Source organism: Drosophila erecta, unplaced genomic scaffold, assembly GCF_003286155.1.
Source record: "Drosophila erecta strain 14021-0224.00,06,07 unplaced genomic scaffold, DereRS2 tig00000055-arrow-pilon, whole genome shotgun sequence".
NCBI classification, from domain to species: domain Eukaryota; kingdom Metazoa; phylum Arthropoda; class Insecta; order Diptera; family Drosophilidae; genus Drosophila; species Drosophila erecta.
In genome coordinates this window covers 6,665,707-6,684,806 of record NW_020825200.1, presented here as the reverse complement: position 1 = coordinate 6,684,806, position 19,100 = coordinate 6,665,707, and the positions used below count along the sequence as shown (strand labels likewise).

Here is a 19,100-nt window from a genome sequence, read left to right as displayed (position 1 = left end):
AATGCTCCATTCTTTCATTTTTTCTTCATTTTTTTCTTTGCTGTTAAAGTTTTTATACTCTTTTTTCGGGGGTATAGCACGCAGAGACAGGGCAAGTCGGAATTTGATTTAATTAATTTTAAATATTTAAATACACTTCATTTGTTTCAAGCCCTAATGCTCAAAGATATTCGTATTCAGGGGTATAAACTTGCAGTTTTTATATGAATTACGCTGCACTCTTACTTAATTCAGCTGAAAAATTTGACTTAAAACCTATGGCAAAGTAGCTTTTATGTGTTAATAGTCTGAGTGCTCAATATCAAAGTCACAATTTCACACACTCCCAAGTCTCCTTGAGGACAATTTTCGGGTTAGAGTATCTCCAAAGCATTTAGAGGCAGCGAAATCAGTTTCCACTTCTTCTGGGTGCCTTATTTTTTATGCGACGTGCGCTCGCCTGTAAATGGGTTTCTCCCTGGCTTCCATTACTTCTATTCCATTCTCATTTGTTCGAACAATTTAAGAAATTGTCGCCCTGTCTTGCCCCAGTGTCCTGGCCACTCCTCCTGGCATAAAAAACACAACGGGTATGCATGTTCGAAGTTTATAGTAAATAAAGTATGATTGTCTATTGTCAATGCTCGTTGTTTTTGTGGTTTATAAAAATTCAACACTCTATTTGCTGCTCCTCCGGCACTCGCTCACTCTCAGTTAATTTCATTTGATTTATATGGACTGTGCAAATGGATATTGGGCTGGGAATGCGGATGAGCTTGGATTTGAAAGTTGGGGTCAAGCCGTGTTCTGTAATCGCTCTTGTTGATGACGCCGATGCTGGATGCTATTGTGGTCAATAAATTACCAGCTGTGCAGAAAATCCTTTTACGCTTTTGTTCCTTTTCACACATTTGAAGTGCACTTTATGCTTTTTGCATGCACAATTCGCAATTAATTAAAACAATTATGTAGGCAGCGACACGACAAGAACAACAACACCAGGAACAGGAAAAAGGCAAACAAGAGGGCAGTGATGAAAAAAAAATTAAAAAATCCACCAAGATATACGAACATTTTCTGCGGTAAAATGTCATGTCGCCTGTCAACCACACATTCCCAGTTCGAGTATTATGCAATTAAAAAACTGAAAGAGCTGTTCCACTGAAATTTCCAAACCACATCAGACAGTTCTTACACCTTGCTTCTTGAGTCAAAACGAAAATTTAATCAAAAATGGGGGAAATTAAGCAAAAAGTGAACTATTTTTCGATACGACTGTGTAAACTATGATATGTTCCTGTACTTCATGACCATATCGATATCACTAGTGTTGATAATGGAAAACAACGGAACCCCATTAATGTCCTTATTGGATGGCACATTTCTGGACGCTTACAATCGTTCGACAGATAGTCGTGAAGGCGGGATTAATTCTTATCCGTGGAGAAGTGCTGAAGCTGGGAATAGGTCTTATAAAGAACGCACTAGATTTAGTAAAATGTTAAGCAGAACCCGTCAAAAGGTGATACGTGGAACATATTCCGAAGAGGCGGAGACGAAAAGAATTGAGAGTTTATGGGATCCCGTTCTCAATCAAAGCTACGACTTTTCCAGCTTTGAGCAAAATAGTACGACTGCCAAAACAGTTCCCACTACAACAAGTGAAAAGTTTGGTCTGGAAAATACAGAACGCATACATGAGAATATGTCAGAGCAAGAGCGAAGTGAGAATTCAACTCATCTCGATTATAATGGAGATAATTCATTGAGTTCAGTCATCACCGAAAAGAGTTATGAATACGAAAACCTGACGGATGAAACCGAAGGAATCACCTCCCAAATCCCAAATATGTCAACCAGCTTTGAGGATTTCCCGCTAGTTGATGAGTATCGGTTTCCCAACTATAATCAAAGCTCAGCCTGCATAAATTACAACTCTACAGAGTTTCAAAATCAAACTGTCAATGGTTATAATTTTACGACGCATTGCCTTGTACCAGTTAATGGTACCCAAAGTTCTGTAAAAAACCAACTATTGCGTGACAGTATCATTGGGCGAAACTTTAGAACCGAAATGCAGAGCCAGAAATTTCTATTAAAGGTGTACCTATTCATGAGCCCCAATCCAGTTTATGGACAAAAGTATTCAATTTTCACCACTATGCCGAGCCTGGAAACGACGAACTTTGTGCTCAACATCACTGTAGATACCAATGATTACTTAATTGATGACGTTCATACGGAAATCAAATCCTCGACTTGGAGATACACCAAGAATCTTCGGAAGCTATTGCGAAAATGGGGCTTAATAAGTAATCGAATTTCCTACAATGGTTGTTATTACCATCGAAGTTCGGCTCGATTCTACAATACGAAACATAAATACATCATTGCTACAGTAAGTGCATTGAAGGACAGACGAAAACTATTGGCACGAATGGTGCATTTTAAAATTAAAGTACACAAACCGTCAAAAGTGGCATGCCTACCCGCTTTGGAGTTGGAATTTTGCAAGAATCCCCAAAAGCCAGTTTTTTTCGCACCCATAGGTCATCTAGAATTTTTCGCGACAATTAGTGGCACATGCTCCAATGTGGAGTATGACGAAATCGAATGGCAATTTCGTGATATCACAGAGAAAAGTGAGTAGTATATTATGCCTTCTATTCTTTGTTTGACATTAAAGAGATTATGATATTGATAACGATCCAATACTTTCATATGATATTTTTTAACCGCAGAAATTATAGCCCGTTTAGAACGCTCCACTGGACTTGTGGTGAAGATACTGCCCTACAAGGTACATATCCTACATGATCCGGACAGGAAAAAAGTCTTTATATTGCGAGGTGAAGCTGTGATAAACGGCATAACTACAGTAGCTCGTGTGAGTGGACCAGGTCCAGAAGAAATGTATAACCCCTCAGGGTTTGACCTTTATTTCAGTGCTATATGAAGTTCAGAGCCACCCCAATCGAACCCCATATCAAGGGCAATGAGCGACGTGTGGTCGACGTCCGAAAACCAGTTTTTATTGACGGGTCCAACTCCAAGGACAGGTTGGCGAAAATAGAATCTATGAACTCCAAGCGCTTCTTGTGGTCTTGTATCAGTATAGACGATCCATTGAACAAATATTGCAGAACGAGTATGTCCGAGAGTGAGTATGATGAACAAATTAAGAAATCTATTGTCGGCCACTGTTGGCAACACTTGTAACAGGTTTTAAAATGTTGTATTAGGATTCTCAAATTAACAATATTTTTCTCTGTCAAAAAGGTTAAAAGTATTAAATTAGGTTATTACAGACTTTAGGGTACATCGAAAGTCTCTTTACAGGCCCCAAGATAAGATTGCCCCCCAATGCTCTTAAGGTGCATGCCGTTTACGACTTCAGTTTGACCGTCATTTCGCGCTCCGATCCGCGGAATCAAATGACCACATACCAACTAATAACGGGCAGCGCCAAAACATCCTTCACGCCCCAAATCCTTTGCCGTCGAAATTGCGATCTAGGTGTTTATGCCCCGTTGGACAGCGTGCATCTGATCCCAAAATGCGATGACTGCCCGGGTAAGGTTAAGCGGTATGAGTGGTGGTTGTTGGATTCAGATTCGGAGCCCTATCTGGAATCAACCTATAAATACCTGATTCTCCACACTGAACAAGTCCGTGTTCAGATCCGTCTGAGAGTGTGGCTAAAAGGCAGAAAGCACGCGGATGCATATTACACGCTCCGCCGGAACAACGGACCTCAAAAGGGCAATTGCACAATCCATCCTGCTTTGGGCGTCGAGAGCTTGTCAATGTTCGAGATCAATTGCCAGGGATTTGAATCGCTTTTCCATCCAATAACCTATCGCTACATGGTGCCATATGCAGTTGTGGCCTCTAATGTGCCATATACGAGAATAAAGCTCACCCTACCCGCCACCGAATACATCATGATTTCTGTTTGTGATGCCATTGACATGTGCGTCGAAAGAGTGGTAAATGTGAGAGTATTGGAGATGGATGCGAAAATACAAAAAGGAGTAGAAGAGGTGATGGCGAAGGTGCCGCATTTCTTGCAGCGGGGTCATTGGAATAGAGCCTATATCGCGGGATTAGCTGCCAACGCCTACCTAGACGTGTCAGTCGATGGCCATGAAATCTACTCGTATCTGCAGGACTTGGTCCTTACAACGGGCTCGCAGTTGGAGCAAATTACCTCATTGATCGCTATCATGCTGGTTCAGCTGTATCCAATCGACTTTCGTGGAGCCATGGTCATGGCGCATATGTTTGAGCTGTTGGGCGACACCTTCACGGAGGTCGTTCCGGAGCACGAATGGCTACATCGACATGGCTACTTCTCGTTGTCGGCCATCCATATGTTCTTTATGTCCCTTCTAGGGCAAAAAACGCAAAGCCATTCAAACGCCATGTGTAGTCTATATAATCCCGCTTGCTTGAATTTGCAGAGAATCGATTTGGAGAAGCCCTTCGTCATTAAGTTTGATACAATCATTTTGGAGCGCATCAATAGCTGGCTGATGAGCACATGGTTCCTGTACAGGTGCATTTTCTATCTCGGTGTCATTGCCACTCAGAGACATCATCCCTATGATAACGCCATGACCATCTACAGGAGCGGCATTGCGTACCAGGTAGGCATGTGTTCGAAAAATCAATAACCAAATGCATCATATAAAAATATCTCAAGATATATCACTTTATAGATAATAGTTCGTATAAAATAGGAATTGCGGAATTATTTTCTAGCCAACTAGTGTTTATTTATTGTGACTATGTTATTGATAAAATTGCTTTGATTTTGTGCATGTTTACTACCAGGTTAATGTGACCGAGGTGACTGCGAGCGCCAAGGAAATCAAGCTGAAGACAATAGACCAAATACACGTCATCAAAATATCGACAAAGCTGCTCCACGAACTAAAGCGTAAACTGAACCACAGCTCCATTCTGCTCCAGGTCATATCGCAGCAGAACTTTAACAACATCTACTGGTGGTATCCAGACCCATTGCCCTCGAAGACCAGTGTGCTTATCGTCCACGCTTACAGTCCCGTTCAGTACTTTAAGTCCGCCAATGAATTGCTTTTGATTAACCCTTTAGTGTACAAGACGAATATAACGCAGTTCAACGACCAGTCCCTCAATCAGTACATGACCAACAATACCATCCAGAACAGTACGGAAGTTCACATCTACACTGTGATGCTAAACCACAAGGCCATGTTGGCCGTGCGAATTGTGAGTTGTTCGGAGCTAATGTACGTCAAGATGCGGCTGCACAGATGGCCAACGCTGAAGCAGATACGCCAGCAGGCTTGTCGAATAACCCCCGAAATGGAGGGCAAACGCATTTGGATGGCCAACTCCTGTGACCGGAGCCCGGCATACGTGGCCATTCACAAGCCGGGTGAAATCCGATATAAGTCCGAGGAGGAGGATCGGCTAAAGTCGCGTGGCAAGCGGAAGGGAAACAAAACGTACACACCACCAGAGCTGAGACAAACGGAGGACGTTGGCTATGATAATGAGGAGATCGTCCACAAGTCGAAATATCTGAACTACTCGATACTTTTGGAAATATACCAGTGCAACATCTGGAAGAACCGTTCGCTGGATCCCGGCTGGAGCGAGGAACATTGCGAGACCTCCTTTGAGCACAGTCGCGGATCATCTGTGCAGTGCACTTGCTATACGCTGGGAGCCCTATCATCTCGAATTTTTCCAATCTCAACGGTATTGTTTATAGAGCACATACCCGTGCCCATATTTTCGTTCAACATGACCATACCGGCATTTCTCGTCCTGCTCGCCCTGTTGCTCATCTTCAAGTGCCTCTTGCATCTCAACATTATTTCCGCCTACATGAGGGATCCGGAATTTCTGCAATGCGGCATGCCATTGGGAAAGCAGAATCCATCGTTCAAGGATGACACGGAGATCATGGTCGTGATTGTGACTGGTGGTCAGGAGTTCGCCGGCACTACATCGAACATCAAGTTTTACCTTAAGTCGCCGCATCGTCAGCAGACATCGTATCAAATCACACAGGATCCCGGACATCCGCAATTGGTAAGGAACAGCACCATTAAGATAGCGGTTCCACGCGGCGACATCTACATACCAACCCGTTTGGCCCTGCGTCTCGTGCCCAATGGTCGCTTTCCATCCTGGTACTGTCGCTCCATAACAGTGGTGGACCTGAAGTTCAAGGTTGAGCAATTGTTCATCGTAGAGAGCTGGATTGAGCGGAAGAGTCACATGCAGTTCATGCGATCCAAGTACTTCACACACGGCAGCTACCGCAGATACCCCAAATACACGTGGTGCAAGAGGTTCCGCACCCGAGCAGAGCAACTCTACATCAGCTGGTTTCTGATCAATGCGATTACAGGTCCTTCGCAAAGTAGGGCTGGGGGCATCATCATAAGTCGGTTCGAACGCACCTGTGTGTGGATCTGCAAGACTGCGATTACTTTGTTGGTGGTGGTCTTGTACTTCGGAAAGCACACGGTGGAGTCCATTCAGGAGGAGACCAGGCAAAACATCGATAATGGCATCCGTGTTCACGTGGTCGCTGCCCTGGGTTTCTACGCTTTTTTAATTGGTTTAGTTGTGCACGTCCTGTTTGAAGTCGTCATTTTACGTTGGCTTTGGCCACAAACGTAAATGGGGAGTAGCTTACTTTATGGAATTTTCTTATAAATTAATAAATAAAATACAACGTATATTGCGTTTACAGAGTCGGTACTTTGAAATCATTTCAATAGTTTTCATATATCCCAAGCAAATAGGTTTCTTTCAAAAGCGATTGTCGTTCGCTGTTGCCAAACGACATGTTTTCTGTTCGATTTCCTTATAAACAATTTGGGGATAAAGTGCGGAGCACTGGCAATTTGGGAATTTAAATAATTCAAATTACCACTCGAAGGTCTTCGCCTTATGTTCTGGCGACCATTTCCGACCGGGCTTGGGCTAATGGATTTTTCCACGCCTAATTACCATTACTTAGCCGAAAGGGGCAAAAACACAGACACACACACACACACACACACACACACACACACACACACGCGTAAAAAGAGGTAAAATTGCATTAAAAATTATCGCTTTTTTTAGAAACTATGCTGGCGTTTATTATTTTTTGTAACTTGAGAGAGTGTATGCAAATGGAATTTCATAGTCACCATTAACACCTTTTTGCACTGTCTCTCCTTCACACCTGTTTCTTGTGGTCCACACCCATTTTTTTGTTCGCATATTTTATGTGACGTTGGGTGAAATTAAAACAAAAAAACAAAAAAAAAACAAAAAATAAAATAAAAATGCATTTAATTAAATGCCACACAAATGCTGCGAAAAACGTTTCCAACGTGTGATATTTTATGCCAGAAGTCGGGGCAGTTTTTCTCCTCACTGCTGTTGTTCTCGTTTCTCATTGTCGTGGGGGACAGTCGAAAAATGCATTTTCATAACGTTACTGGGCATTATAAATGTGTTAAGTTGGGGTGGCTGGGTTGGCCAGCACAGTTTCGCTCTTAGAGAATATTTTACATTGCTCAAATGGAATATTCTGGCAAAAGTTCAAGTTATATTCAAGTTTTTCAATTACTTGCGAAATGCATTTAATAACGAAGCATTTCACGAGTGTATCTAAAACAAGGCATCCCACAAACGTCTCAAAGCAAAAATGATTTCCAATTCCCCCGATGATTGACAGCGTTCCAAATATGCTCGCAATTCAGTTGCATTTCCATCTAGTACTTCAGTGTTCGCCCTTCAGGCTGCAAGCCAGTCGTGGATCTACGAAATTTGGCCAACAGCTCAATCTGCAACCAGTTCAGATTTCTGCTTACCTTGTAGTTAGGCACGGATTTGCACATCTGCCTACCATTTGGCACGGAGTGATTTTTCCTTTTTGTTCGAATGTCGCACAGAGGATGCAACGGAAATTGTACTGAGGGCACGGCCATTATTCTCTTCAAACAGCCATAAGCCCAAGGAGACGACATACGCAGCTGAATTTGTCATACTGTAGTACTGCCAATACCCGGTACTGCAAATCCGAAAACGGGGTATACTTGACATGGGCCATTGCTTGGTTACAATTCTTACATTGAAGAATTCATGTGCTAAGAGCTTCTAGTTCTGTAGAATCATTTAGTTGGATATAAATTGTAAAAGGCCATCTTTCTAAATGAATGTGGCTTATATGTTCGAGATATGTGTTATTTTTAAACTTAATAGGATTAAACTAGCGGGTAGAGCAGAGTCAGAGAAATGTAGCAACGTTCTTACGTGCTTTTTTGTGCTTATGCGTTTTTTTGAAGCCACCAGCCGACAAAATTGCAGCCGACAGTTTGGCACATTCCCATTTCGAGGCCCTGGCATAACAACGCCCACTTTTTGGCCACTGTTTGCATACGTGCCCGTTGTGAAATTGCCTGGGCGCACTCCTCAAATCATTGGCCACTGCCACGCCCCCGGCTACGGTAACCGCCCGCCGCCCCTTTTGGCCTTGTGGAAGCGCAACATGTTAGTGACACCATCGAAATGGAAAACGACGTGGAACATGGCAACAATAACGAGCGGCGATAACAAACAACTTCGAATTTTCGCCTTACCCTGGAAGAGGTAAGAAAACCGTGCGGAAATTGAAGTGTGAAGTGTGTGAGTGGATTAGTTATCCTGAAAATTGTTGCCGTTTGGCAAATTTCCTTCTGATTTGCTGCACACACTTGCTTTTGGCCGACATATTTCAGCTTATGCTCACAGCTCGGGCGAGTTGTGCGGTGGCTCAAGCTCAGAAAGATTTGCTCTGGGGGCAAACAGCAAAAAATGTCTATTTAAGGCAAAGTTTTGCTGAGGTGCTGCTGCAACTCCAGCAATCCCCCGAGGAAAACTGTCTGTAAATATATAGGTACAGCGGTGACATTTTTCCTTCAGCTCTAAACTCGCCTTCCCACATTTTCCCACCGGTTTGTTTGCGTTGCAACGACGCGACGCTGCAGTGGCTCATAGGCAAATGCAGTTGGAAAATGCCGATTGAGTGACTGTCAGTTGAGCTCTTGATACGCGGAACTAGTAGCCATGATAAATATCCTGCTAAAATCAAACTTAAATGTTATTACTTTGAAGGGAACGTATGCATTACTTGTTTATATCAAGACATTATTCATAGAACGTCAACTTAACAATTAATCATAACTGAAAAATACATTATTGTGCAGTGAGCTTTGCACATAATGTATTTTGTTTTAGTATTTTGGTCATGCTCTACAGATTATGCATTTTATTTTTGTGTGGTTTGGTCATGCTCTACAGATTATGCATTTTATTTTTGTGTTTTAGTCATATATTTAACCTAAGCTAAATCATTTTAGACCATTTAAGGACCATTATAATTATATACTATTACATAATTACAATATTTTCTAAGCAAGTGAGCCTCTGTCATATGCCCCAAGATGCACTCATCCGTTCATGTGGTACTTCGCCTAAGTCGTCGTCTGCGGTATTCCCAGTTTTCCAACATCCAATTCCCGATCCACCAACGCTCTTTGCGGCGCATTGCACATATGTACGCCGTGTGGTGCAGTGAAGTTGCGTTCGCGGCATTTTGCCTATAAAATTTGCAAGAATTCGTTGTGTCAATTGTGTACCCATGCCCGCCACTTTCTCAGCCGCATTTCAAGTCTGTGCCGGCTGACTTGCCTAGGTCTGGCAAATACTCCTTGGCAGCCTTAAATTTTGCTTAACAAATTGGCATTTTTATTGGGACAGGAAGAGGGTTTTAAGCTAAACACAAAGTCGTTTGCAGCTACGTTTTGCGCGAAATTGTGGCTGTAGCTGAAAGCAAACCATCAAGTCTGCATTACATGGGGCGTATGCGCAATTTCGGATGCAGTAAAAATCCAGCTGCAGATGTTTCGAAGCACGAAATTAATTACGAAAAATAAGTACGCAGATATGTGCACACACACACACCACACGCATAATGAGAGCGAGAAGGACCAACACAAGGAACAGCGCCAAAATAATAATAATAAGTAACAAAAATAAACTTTACACGCTCAAGAAAAGCAGCAAAACCAGCACGAGCGGAAAAGGCGAAGGATGCTCGGTGGCATAAGCAGCACAGGCTATAAACAAGCATATGCTAAGGCAGAAGGCATAAAAATAAATCCGAAGAAGGGAAAACTTTTTATATTATCTGACTACGTTCGTCTGAGTCTGTGTGTGTGTGTGTGTGTGTACGATGGATGTGTGTGCGTGTTGTGTATATTTGAGTTTTGCAGATCACTCTCGAATGCCTGAGTATCCGTCACGAAGGACCACGAAGCAGCATTGTATCTGACGGCTTCCAAACTTTCAACTCTTCCTATATAAAACAAGATAAAATGCTATAGTATATAGAGTCCCCGACTATCAGATACCCGTGAAACGGGAAATTTCAACATTTTCTGGAATATCGGTAGAAATTGGAGAAAAAATGATAAAATGAAAATAACTTGACAATTTTATAAAAGTGTGGGCGTGGAAAAAAGTTTTTTGCAAATCTATACAAATTTACAGGATATATAAAAAAATTAAGGAATACCACAACATTTTTCAAAAGTGTGGGCGTGACAGTATTGGGCGTTTTGTGGGCGTAGGAGTGGGTGTGGCAAAAATTAAAATAAATACATTTTCTACTTTTGAATGCAGATTTTTGGAGAATTGCGCCAGAAACATTTAGAGGTATGCCACTTCAAAATCCGATTAAGATAAGTTGAGTTATGGAGTTTAGAACTTCAGCCTTTGGACATTTTTTAATTGTTTTGAATTTCTACAACATCATACATCAAAAAAATTACAAAAATATTTTAAAAAAATAAATTTTGTAATTTGAATGCAGTTTTTTAGAGAATTGCGCCAGAAACATTTAGAGGTATGCCACTTCAAAATCCGATTAAGATAAGTTGAGTTATGGAGTTTAGAACTTCAGCCTTGGGACGTTTTTTAATTGTTTTGAATTTCTACAACATCATACATCAAAAAAATTACAAAAATATTTAAAAAAAATAAATTTTGTAATTTGAATGCAGTTTTTTAGAGAATTGCGCCAGAAACATTTAGAGGTATGCCACTTCAAAATCCGATTAAGATAAGTTGAGTTATGGAGTTTAGAACTTCAGCCTTGGGACGTTTTTTAATTGTTTTGAATTTCTACAACATCATACATCAAAAAAATTACAAAAAATTACAAAAAAAATAAATTTTTAAATTTTAATGCAGTTTTTTAGAGAATTGCGCCAGAAACATTTAGAGGTATGCCACTTCAAAATCCGATTAAGATAAGTTGTGTTATGGAGTTTAGAACTTCAGCCTTGGGACGTTTTTTAATTGTTTTGAATTTCTACAACATCATACATAAAAAAAATTGCAAAAAATTACAAAAAAAATAAATTTTTAAATTTTAATGCAGTTTTTTAGAGAATTGCGCCAGAAACATTTAGAGGAATGCCACTTCAAAATCCGATTAAGATAAGTTGAGTTATGGAGTTTAGAACTTCAGCCTTTGGACATTTTTTAATTGTTTTGAATTTCTACAACATCATACATCAAAAAAATTACAAAAATATTAAAAAAAAATAAATTTTGTAATTTGAATGCAGTTTTTTAGAGAATTGCGCCAGAAACATTTAGAGGTATGCCACTTCAAAATCCGATAAAGATAAGTTGAGTTATGGAGCTTAGAATTTCAGCCTTTGGACATTTTTTAATTGTTTTGAATTTCTACAACATCATACATCAAAAAAATTACAAAAATATGTTAAAAAAATAAATCTTGTAATTTGAATGCAGTTTTATAGAGAATTGCGCCAGAAACATTTAGAGGTATGCCACTTTAAAATCCGATTAAGATAAGTTGTGTTATGGAGTTTAGAACTTCAGCCTTGGGACGTTTTTTAATTGTTTTGAATTTCTACAACATCATACATCAAAAAAATTGCAAAAAATTACAAAAAAAAATAAATTTTTAAATTTTAATGCAGTTTTTTAGAGAATTGCGCCAGAAACATTTAGAGGTATGCCACTTCAAAATCCGATTAAGATAAGTTGAGTTATGGAGTTTAGAACTTCAGCCTTTGGACATTTTTTAATTGTTTTGAATTTCTACAACATCATACATCAAAAAAATTACAAAAATATTTTAAAAAAATAAATTTTGTAATTTGAATGCAGTTTTTTAGAGAATTGCGCCAGAAACATTTAGAGGTATGCCACTTCAAAATCCGATTAAGATAAGTTGAGTTATGGAGCTTAGAATTTCAGCTCCAATTTTTTTTCAATTTAGGATATTTCTTAATTTTCTTTAATTTAAAAAAAATTGCAAAAAAATATAAAATAATTTATTTTTAAATTTAGAGGTACTTACATATGTCACTTCAAAATCCGATTAAGATAAGTTGAGTTATGGCGTTTAGAACTTCAGCCTTGGGACATTTTTGTTATTAATCTCACTAATGCCGACAAATACACACAAAAAACACAAAAAAAAACACACTCACAAAAAACACACACAAAAAAACACAAAAAAAAGACACCAAAAAAAAAACACAAAAAAAAAACAACAAATTACACACACTAAAAAACACAACACAATAAAAAAATAAAAAAATTAGCCGCCAGGAAAGTGTTGGTTCCATTCGTTACTACGTAGCACTTTGCAGTTGTTTTTAGCTGACCGACCGAATCAAATTAACGTTCTACTTTGACGTTGTATAGAATCTAACTCTTTAGATAGCTCATTACAGTTAGTTTTAAGTCAACGTAAAGAAATAAACCTCGCGCACCGTAAACAAACCAACCACTTTCGCGAAATAAAAGGAAAGACTGAAACATATTCGATCAAGGAGAGCATCACAAGGCGAAAACAGCGGTACTTGCGCGAAAACAAACGCCTTCGCTTTCGGCGAGTAAGGCGATCGCTTCAACCACTTACGTTTGCTTACGGAGAGAAAACGGATTACAGTTAGTTCTTACTCGATGGGCCGAACACGTGCGCATGAGTATGCTGTACAAAATAGAAGTAACGGCACTTGCGCGAACCCACATTCTTTCATCTTCTTTTCTCTTATTCGTGGCAGTTCGGCTTGTAATTCGATCGCACAAACGCGTCAACCAAATGCAGTCCGTTATTTAAATTCGTGAAAATAGTGCGGTTAATTTATTGCTGCTATATTAGCTACATAATTAAAAGTGAGTTAGTGGTCCTTAAAATGAAAAGGAATATGCAAAAGTGCTCCATCTCCTGATTCGCGAGTGTTAGTGTAAAATAAGAAAGAAGAAATATGAAAAATACCAAGGCAAGAAATTTGTGTAGTGCGTTGTATGTATGTACATACATACATTTACAACAAATAAATTTCTATATTTGAATATTTTTGGAGAATTGCGCCAGGAACATTTAGAGGTATGCCACTTCAAAATTCGATTAAGATAAGTTGAGTTATGGAGTTTAGAACTTCAGCCTTGGGACATTTTTTAATTTTTTTGAATTTCCACATCATACATCAGAAAAATTTAAAAAAAAAATTGTTTTTTAAATAAATTTCTAAATTTGAATTAAATTGAATCAAAAATTGATCAAAAATATATATACTTTTTATGGTCTGCCTGTTACATACTTTTCACCGAATCTAGTATACCCATTTACTCTACGAGTAACGGGTATAAAAATGTGTATCCCAATTAAGAAACTTTTTATGCACCCACTTCGCGTGAATTGACTTCAAATATAATACAATTTTTTTTTACTTTTTAGCCAAATGATCGCTAAGAAGGGGCTAAGCGGTGCAAATATAATTAAATATATCTCCACTAAGAATGGTTTTCATTTTGTCAAAGTCTTTTATCTCATTCATTGTAGTTCCTTTGTCTTACTTTTCATCTTGACCTGTTTTACTTATTCTTATTCCTGGTCTGCGCATTTTAAGCATTTATTTTACTGCCAAAGGCAAAGGCCAAGCTTAGGGCTTAAACATAAAATAAAGCCAGCAATTAGTGCTGTATAAAGAAATCATAAAGTGTAAATAATATTTTTCTAGCGTAAATGAAAAGCAAGCACCACAAGAAAACGTAACAGGCCAAAACACAAAATACATATTATTTACGGCTTTAGTTGTTTTGGCATTTAAATGGCAAACAGCCAACAATCAGTTGGCAAAGCCTATTTGGAAAAATTACTTGGTAAACAAAATAAACAAAATACACAAATTTTCCCAAGCCCATGTCATGGCAAAAATAGACATGTGTGATGTGTAAATGCAGGCGCTTCTTTCTTATAAAAACTAGTTTTATACTTTTAAAGTGTAACCTCTTAGTTGTGATCGACATTTAAGAAAATACATTTTTAAATACTTCAACTTTAAATATTTCCCAATGGCTTTCTCTGTGCTTTGTTCTTCCTGTTGTACTTTCGCTATGCAACACGTCTTTATTTATTCGAAACGAAATAAATCTCAGAAAGCACATTTGCTTTACAACAAATGCATGCGAAATGCATTTCCTCATGCACAATCTAAATGAATTTATGACTACGATTCACAAAAACTCAATAAAATATGACTGGTAACTGTGAATTTGTCCTGCATTCAAATTGCATGCATAAAACCATCAGGGAAACCACCAAAATAATAAAACGCTATGTACATATATTTTATATATATATATATCTAGATAGTATCTGTAGGGAAGGAGCGTACAAGGTAAGAGTTTGTCCCTTGGCTTTACTTGGAGTGCAGTGGGAATGAGGACAATTCCTGACGGGAATCACGTAACGAAGTGCATTGTTAAAATATAATAAAATTGCAATTTTGCGTTCATGTTGCAATGTGGCGTCATATCCTTTTTCCTTTAATTTTTCACGAATTCGCCATTTCGTAGTTCCGAAAAACTGAAACTATCCAACACTCCGCCACTCCGGCACTCCGGCGCCACCCGGCCAGTCCTTAGTCCTTAGTCCTTTTTTTGGGGCGGAACATCCTCCTCCGTTTTCTATGCACACTCCATAGATTTTAATGCAATTTTCTCAATGGCGGGGTGGTGGTCCTGCCGCCCAGACTCTCTGCGTTTGTTTGAGTGTACATATTTTTATTTTCGCTGCTGTCATTGTCGCAGCTGCCAAAGCCTTTGTTCTTGGCCCGTCGAGGGTGCGAGTCGAGTGGTGTCAGGTCCGAGTTTCGAGCTTCGAGCTTCAAGCATCGAGCTGCGAATGGTTAGCTGGGATCCTGGATCTGGAAGATGGGAGGTGGAAGGAGGTGGACGTGGGCAGTTGGACGATCCGGGTCCAAGTCCATCCATTCCCGCTGGCAGGCTACGTTTAGTGGACAGTGTTGGCTATTTCTACTCGCTAGCTAATGCTGAATGTATCTGAAGGGTACTTTTATTACACTCATTAGATAATATACATTTTATTTGTAAGTCAAATTAAAATGTGCATCGCCTGATTTAGAATAGCAATGTAGAATCTGCAAGATTTATTTAAACATAGATTCTTCCGCTACGAAAGTCATTGACATCAGCTTAAGTATATGCAGCGAGTTAGTAGTTATTATTTTCAAAGTATAGATTCGACATCACTGCCAGTGGCTGCTGTTGTTCCTAGATGGTTTCAGTTTGGTTTGCCTGTTCGGACAGCGTATCCGTTTGCTAGTTTCTCTCCGGCTTTTGGCCATATTTCTGCACTCAATTGTCCTTCAGTGCATTTTGTGGTCGTCTCCATTCTCCGTTCTCCATTCTGCTTTCTGCATTGTGTTTGTCATCTCTCCCTCTTAGCCAGAGCTGTAAAGTATAATGCCTTTGTTTGTTCGCGCAATAAAAAATGATTACTTTAATTTCCGAGCCACATAAAAAGGCACGTCTAACATGAGAAATCGCTGTCATTGCCGGTTGGTCTCCTCTGCCACCTAAAGTGGCTGCATTGACCATGGATGTGGAGGGGGAAATGCATTAGAGGCTTTGTCAGGAAAGCATATTCCTGAGATGGCGCTGTAATAGCACAGATTATTCTTTTATACTTCCGTTGATTGGAATACTTGAGTGTAGGCTGTTACCCTTGACACGTTATACATTGCTGAAATTTTACTAGTCACCACAAAATTCCCTCTTAATATTGAATATTAATCACTTATGCATAGTTATAGCTAAGCAGCAACTATTTTGGCTAAGAAAAGCTTATACCAACTGACAATTACTACCGTCTTTATCCTTTTCCATACCATTTTTTCCCTCGTGACAATCGTAGCTCTGCAAATGCAAAAATATGCCTGCCAGGCAGTAATTTTTGTGGGTGCCCGGTTGGCCCGGTACCTTTTCCTGAACTTGATGTTTTTCTTCTTTGGGCATTTTTTATTTTCCCTTATTTAGGCCCCTTTTTGTTGGCTCTGTTTTGTGTCAAACCGCATTGGGCCACAAAACAGAAGTCAGAGCCATATCCTGGCACGAGGTCCTTGGGTCGCCAACGCGCTGAGCTGCTAAGCGAAAACTTTATGCACCAAATTGTTTTCACCTGCTGTCCCAAATTTATAACACCTCACCCACGGCCTCTTCTTTATATACATATATATATATATGTATTTTTATTTTTATTTGTATAATCCTTTCGGTTATGGGCCACGACACCCGCATCCTTTTTGTGGAGGGGCCGAGCAACTTTTGGGGATGACAGAAACCAGCATTGGAATTTGCGAGCCAGCGCTGGGATTAAGCGAAAGACAAAAACCGGAGGCGACTCCAAAATGCGGCATCCAATGTTCACTGCTCACAATGCCGTTCCGCAAATCACCGGTACAGTGGGCCCAATTCGCACTTCAAGTGCTCTCTCTGTCTGTCTCTCTCTCGCTCTCGCTCTTCACTTTATGACCGCATCTCTTATTTTGCATAATGTTGTTGAGCGATTTTTACGACACCCTACTGAGGGTCACTCATAATGGCCGGCACACTTGTTGTGCCCGGCGGCTACTCGGCGAAAATGGAAGTTTTCTCGACGACCACTTTTGAATGACCCTCATTAAACGACCAGAAATTATATTAAATTTGCCAAGGAACAAAACGCCCGTCGGCAGCGGTGGCGAAAAATGTTTGCTGCATAAAAAAGTTGTAAATATTTTTATGCCTGCATTAATATGCAACGCCAACCACTGTGGATGACGGTAGATGGTCCATGGGAAAGTGGGTGGTGGGTGGTGTGTGGTGTGTGGTGGGTGTGAGTGGCAGGATGGGCTCCGTTCCCGGCTTGCTGTCGCTGCTAATACCACCGCTAATAAAATCTTACTGCCGCAGTAGTAGAGGCAGCCTCCTCCAGATTCGCCAGCCATCGCAGCCATGAAGCACAGCTGTGTGCAGTCATTTTTACTGCTGCACTGCAAAGGCATAGAAAGTCGGCGGTATAATAGGGATGCCTCCTCCTACTCCTCTTCCTCCTCTTTTGGCCACTTCCTTCGCAGGGGCGGTACCCGAAAGGAGGGCGTGGCCAGATCCAGTTGAAGCCAAAAGGCCAAAGTGTTTAAGTGCGCAAAACTTTGTTATTAGATTGCCGGCGGCCACTAGTTCAACACAATGATCTTTGGCCGGAAATGAAGTGTGCTGTAATTCATGTCACGCACTAAACTAATTATAAATCACTTCTCAGTGTTTTAGTTAAATTACAATTAACTAAATCAATTGTAGAATTGAATACTAGTATCTTTGAGTAGCACTTTCACGGGGATTATAACTTCCAACCACTTTGGTTAAAGATTCAAAATCATTGAGGACATCAAAGTCTACCCACATGATGTGACTATATCATCAGTTTGTACTTCGCATACAATGGTTGTTTTTCAAACGTCTTTTAAGCACATCAAGTACTTTTAATGGTCAAAACAAGGGCCTGCAACTTCCGTCATATTTGGGCATGTCACTGGTGCCGCTTTGTTGTCTGAGCTCGCTCATTTCTCGTCATATGAATACGAGGCGAATAGCATTTTGCAGATTGCAAATATTATAATATTCCCACACAGATGCCTTCTGACAGCTCAAGAGTTGCTGCCTGTAGTCCTGTCTATCCTTAGCGCACATAGTCGGTCCTGCCGCTTTGGTTCGTATCGCATTTCTTGCTTTGTTTTCGGCTGGCTGTCTAACTGTCAGTTCAGTTGGCTTTTGTTGGTAATTATTCAGATTTTGTTTGCATTTCATGCATAAATAAATCACTGAAAATTGCGGCTTAAAACTATAAATGCCAAGTCATACATCTGTCACTGTTTGGAGAGCAGAGATGGCGATGTGAAGCCGTGGCAAGTTGGATAATATTCTCGTAGGGGCAGTAAACTGCAGCTGCCTCTCATTAGTACACAGTCGCCATGCCTCGCTTCCTTTACTCTAATTTAATCAAGTTGAATGGCAAAAGAAATTACGCTTTCTTTTTCGGCGGGTGCTTCAAGAAATACACAACAAACAACGATGAAGAAACGGAAAATTACCATGGCTAACAACATTTGGGGCCGCGCGTCCTTTATGTAAATTGCGGCCAAATTAGTGAGTCAAGGAATACCGAATCCCGGTACAGGTGAAGAAAAAACAGACACTTAGAGGTTACTTGGCCAGCTTGGCCTCACAAAATGACTCCGGGGGAATTACTTAACCGCCGGCCAAGTGGGTGCACATAAAGATCCATTAGATGCAAAAGGTAAGTGGGTGAGCGACAACATCAAATCTTAATTTGCATTCAAATTAAATGGCATATCAAATATTAACAATGTACGGAAAATGCTAATTTGCAGTGCACTTCAGCTTCCATGGTCATAATACGATTACCGATTGTATCTGAACAGAATCCAACAAATCTTGGTTAATAAATTCATTGCAAATAAATAAAACAATACTACTTCCATCCGAACTCAGTTATTTCGGATGATTCTAAACGCGTTAGCGATGCTCAGCTATAATATTTTCAAATCTGAAATTACTTTTATAGTATTTAATTAAGCAAATTTACCATCTGCTTTTAACCTTCTTCTAAATTGTTTAGTCATAATGCTGTTTCGGTAATGATTGGGTACGTATGCCTCGATGAACTTGAT

The 19,100-nt window shown here is 40.0% G+C and overlaps 1 protein-coding gene across 1 annotated transcript; it reads left to right on the top strand.

Annotated features, from left to right (window-relative positions):
* Positions 1–1,315: 1,315 nt before the first annotated feature.
* LOC6543078 lies at positions 1,316–6,663 on the top strand. The gene is made up of 5 exons (XM_001968867.3): positions 1,316–2,621; positions 2,721–2,866; positions 2,926–3,139; positions 3,319–4,628; positions 4,816–6,663. Exons 1-5 carry the CDS (start codon positions 1,316–1,318, stop codon positions 6,661–6,663), a joined length of 4,824 nt encoding a protein of 1,607 aa, XP_001968903.3.
* Positions 6,664–19,100: the final 12,437 nt, after the last annotated feature.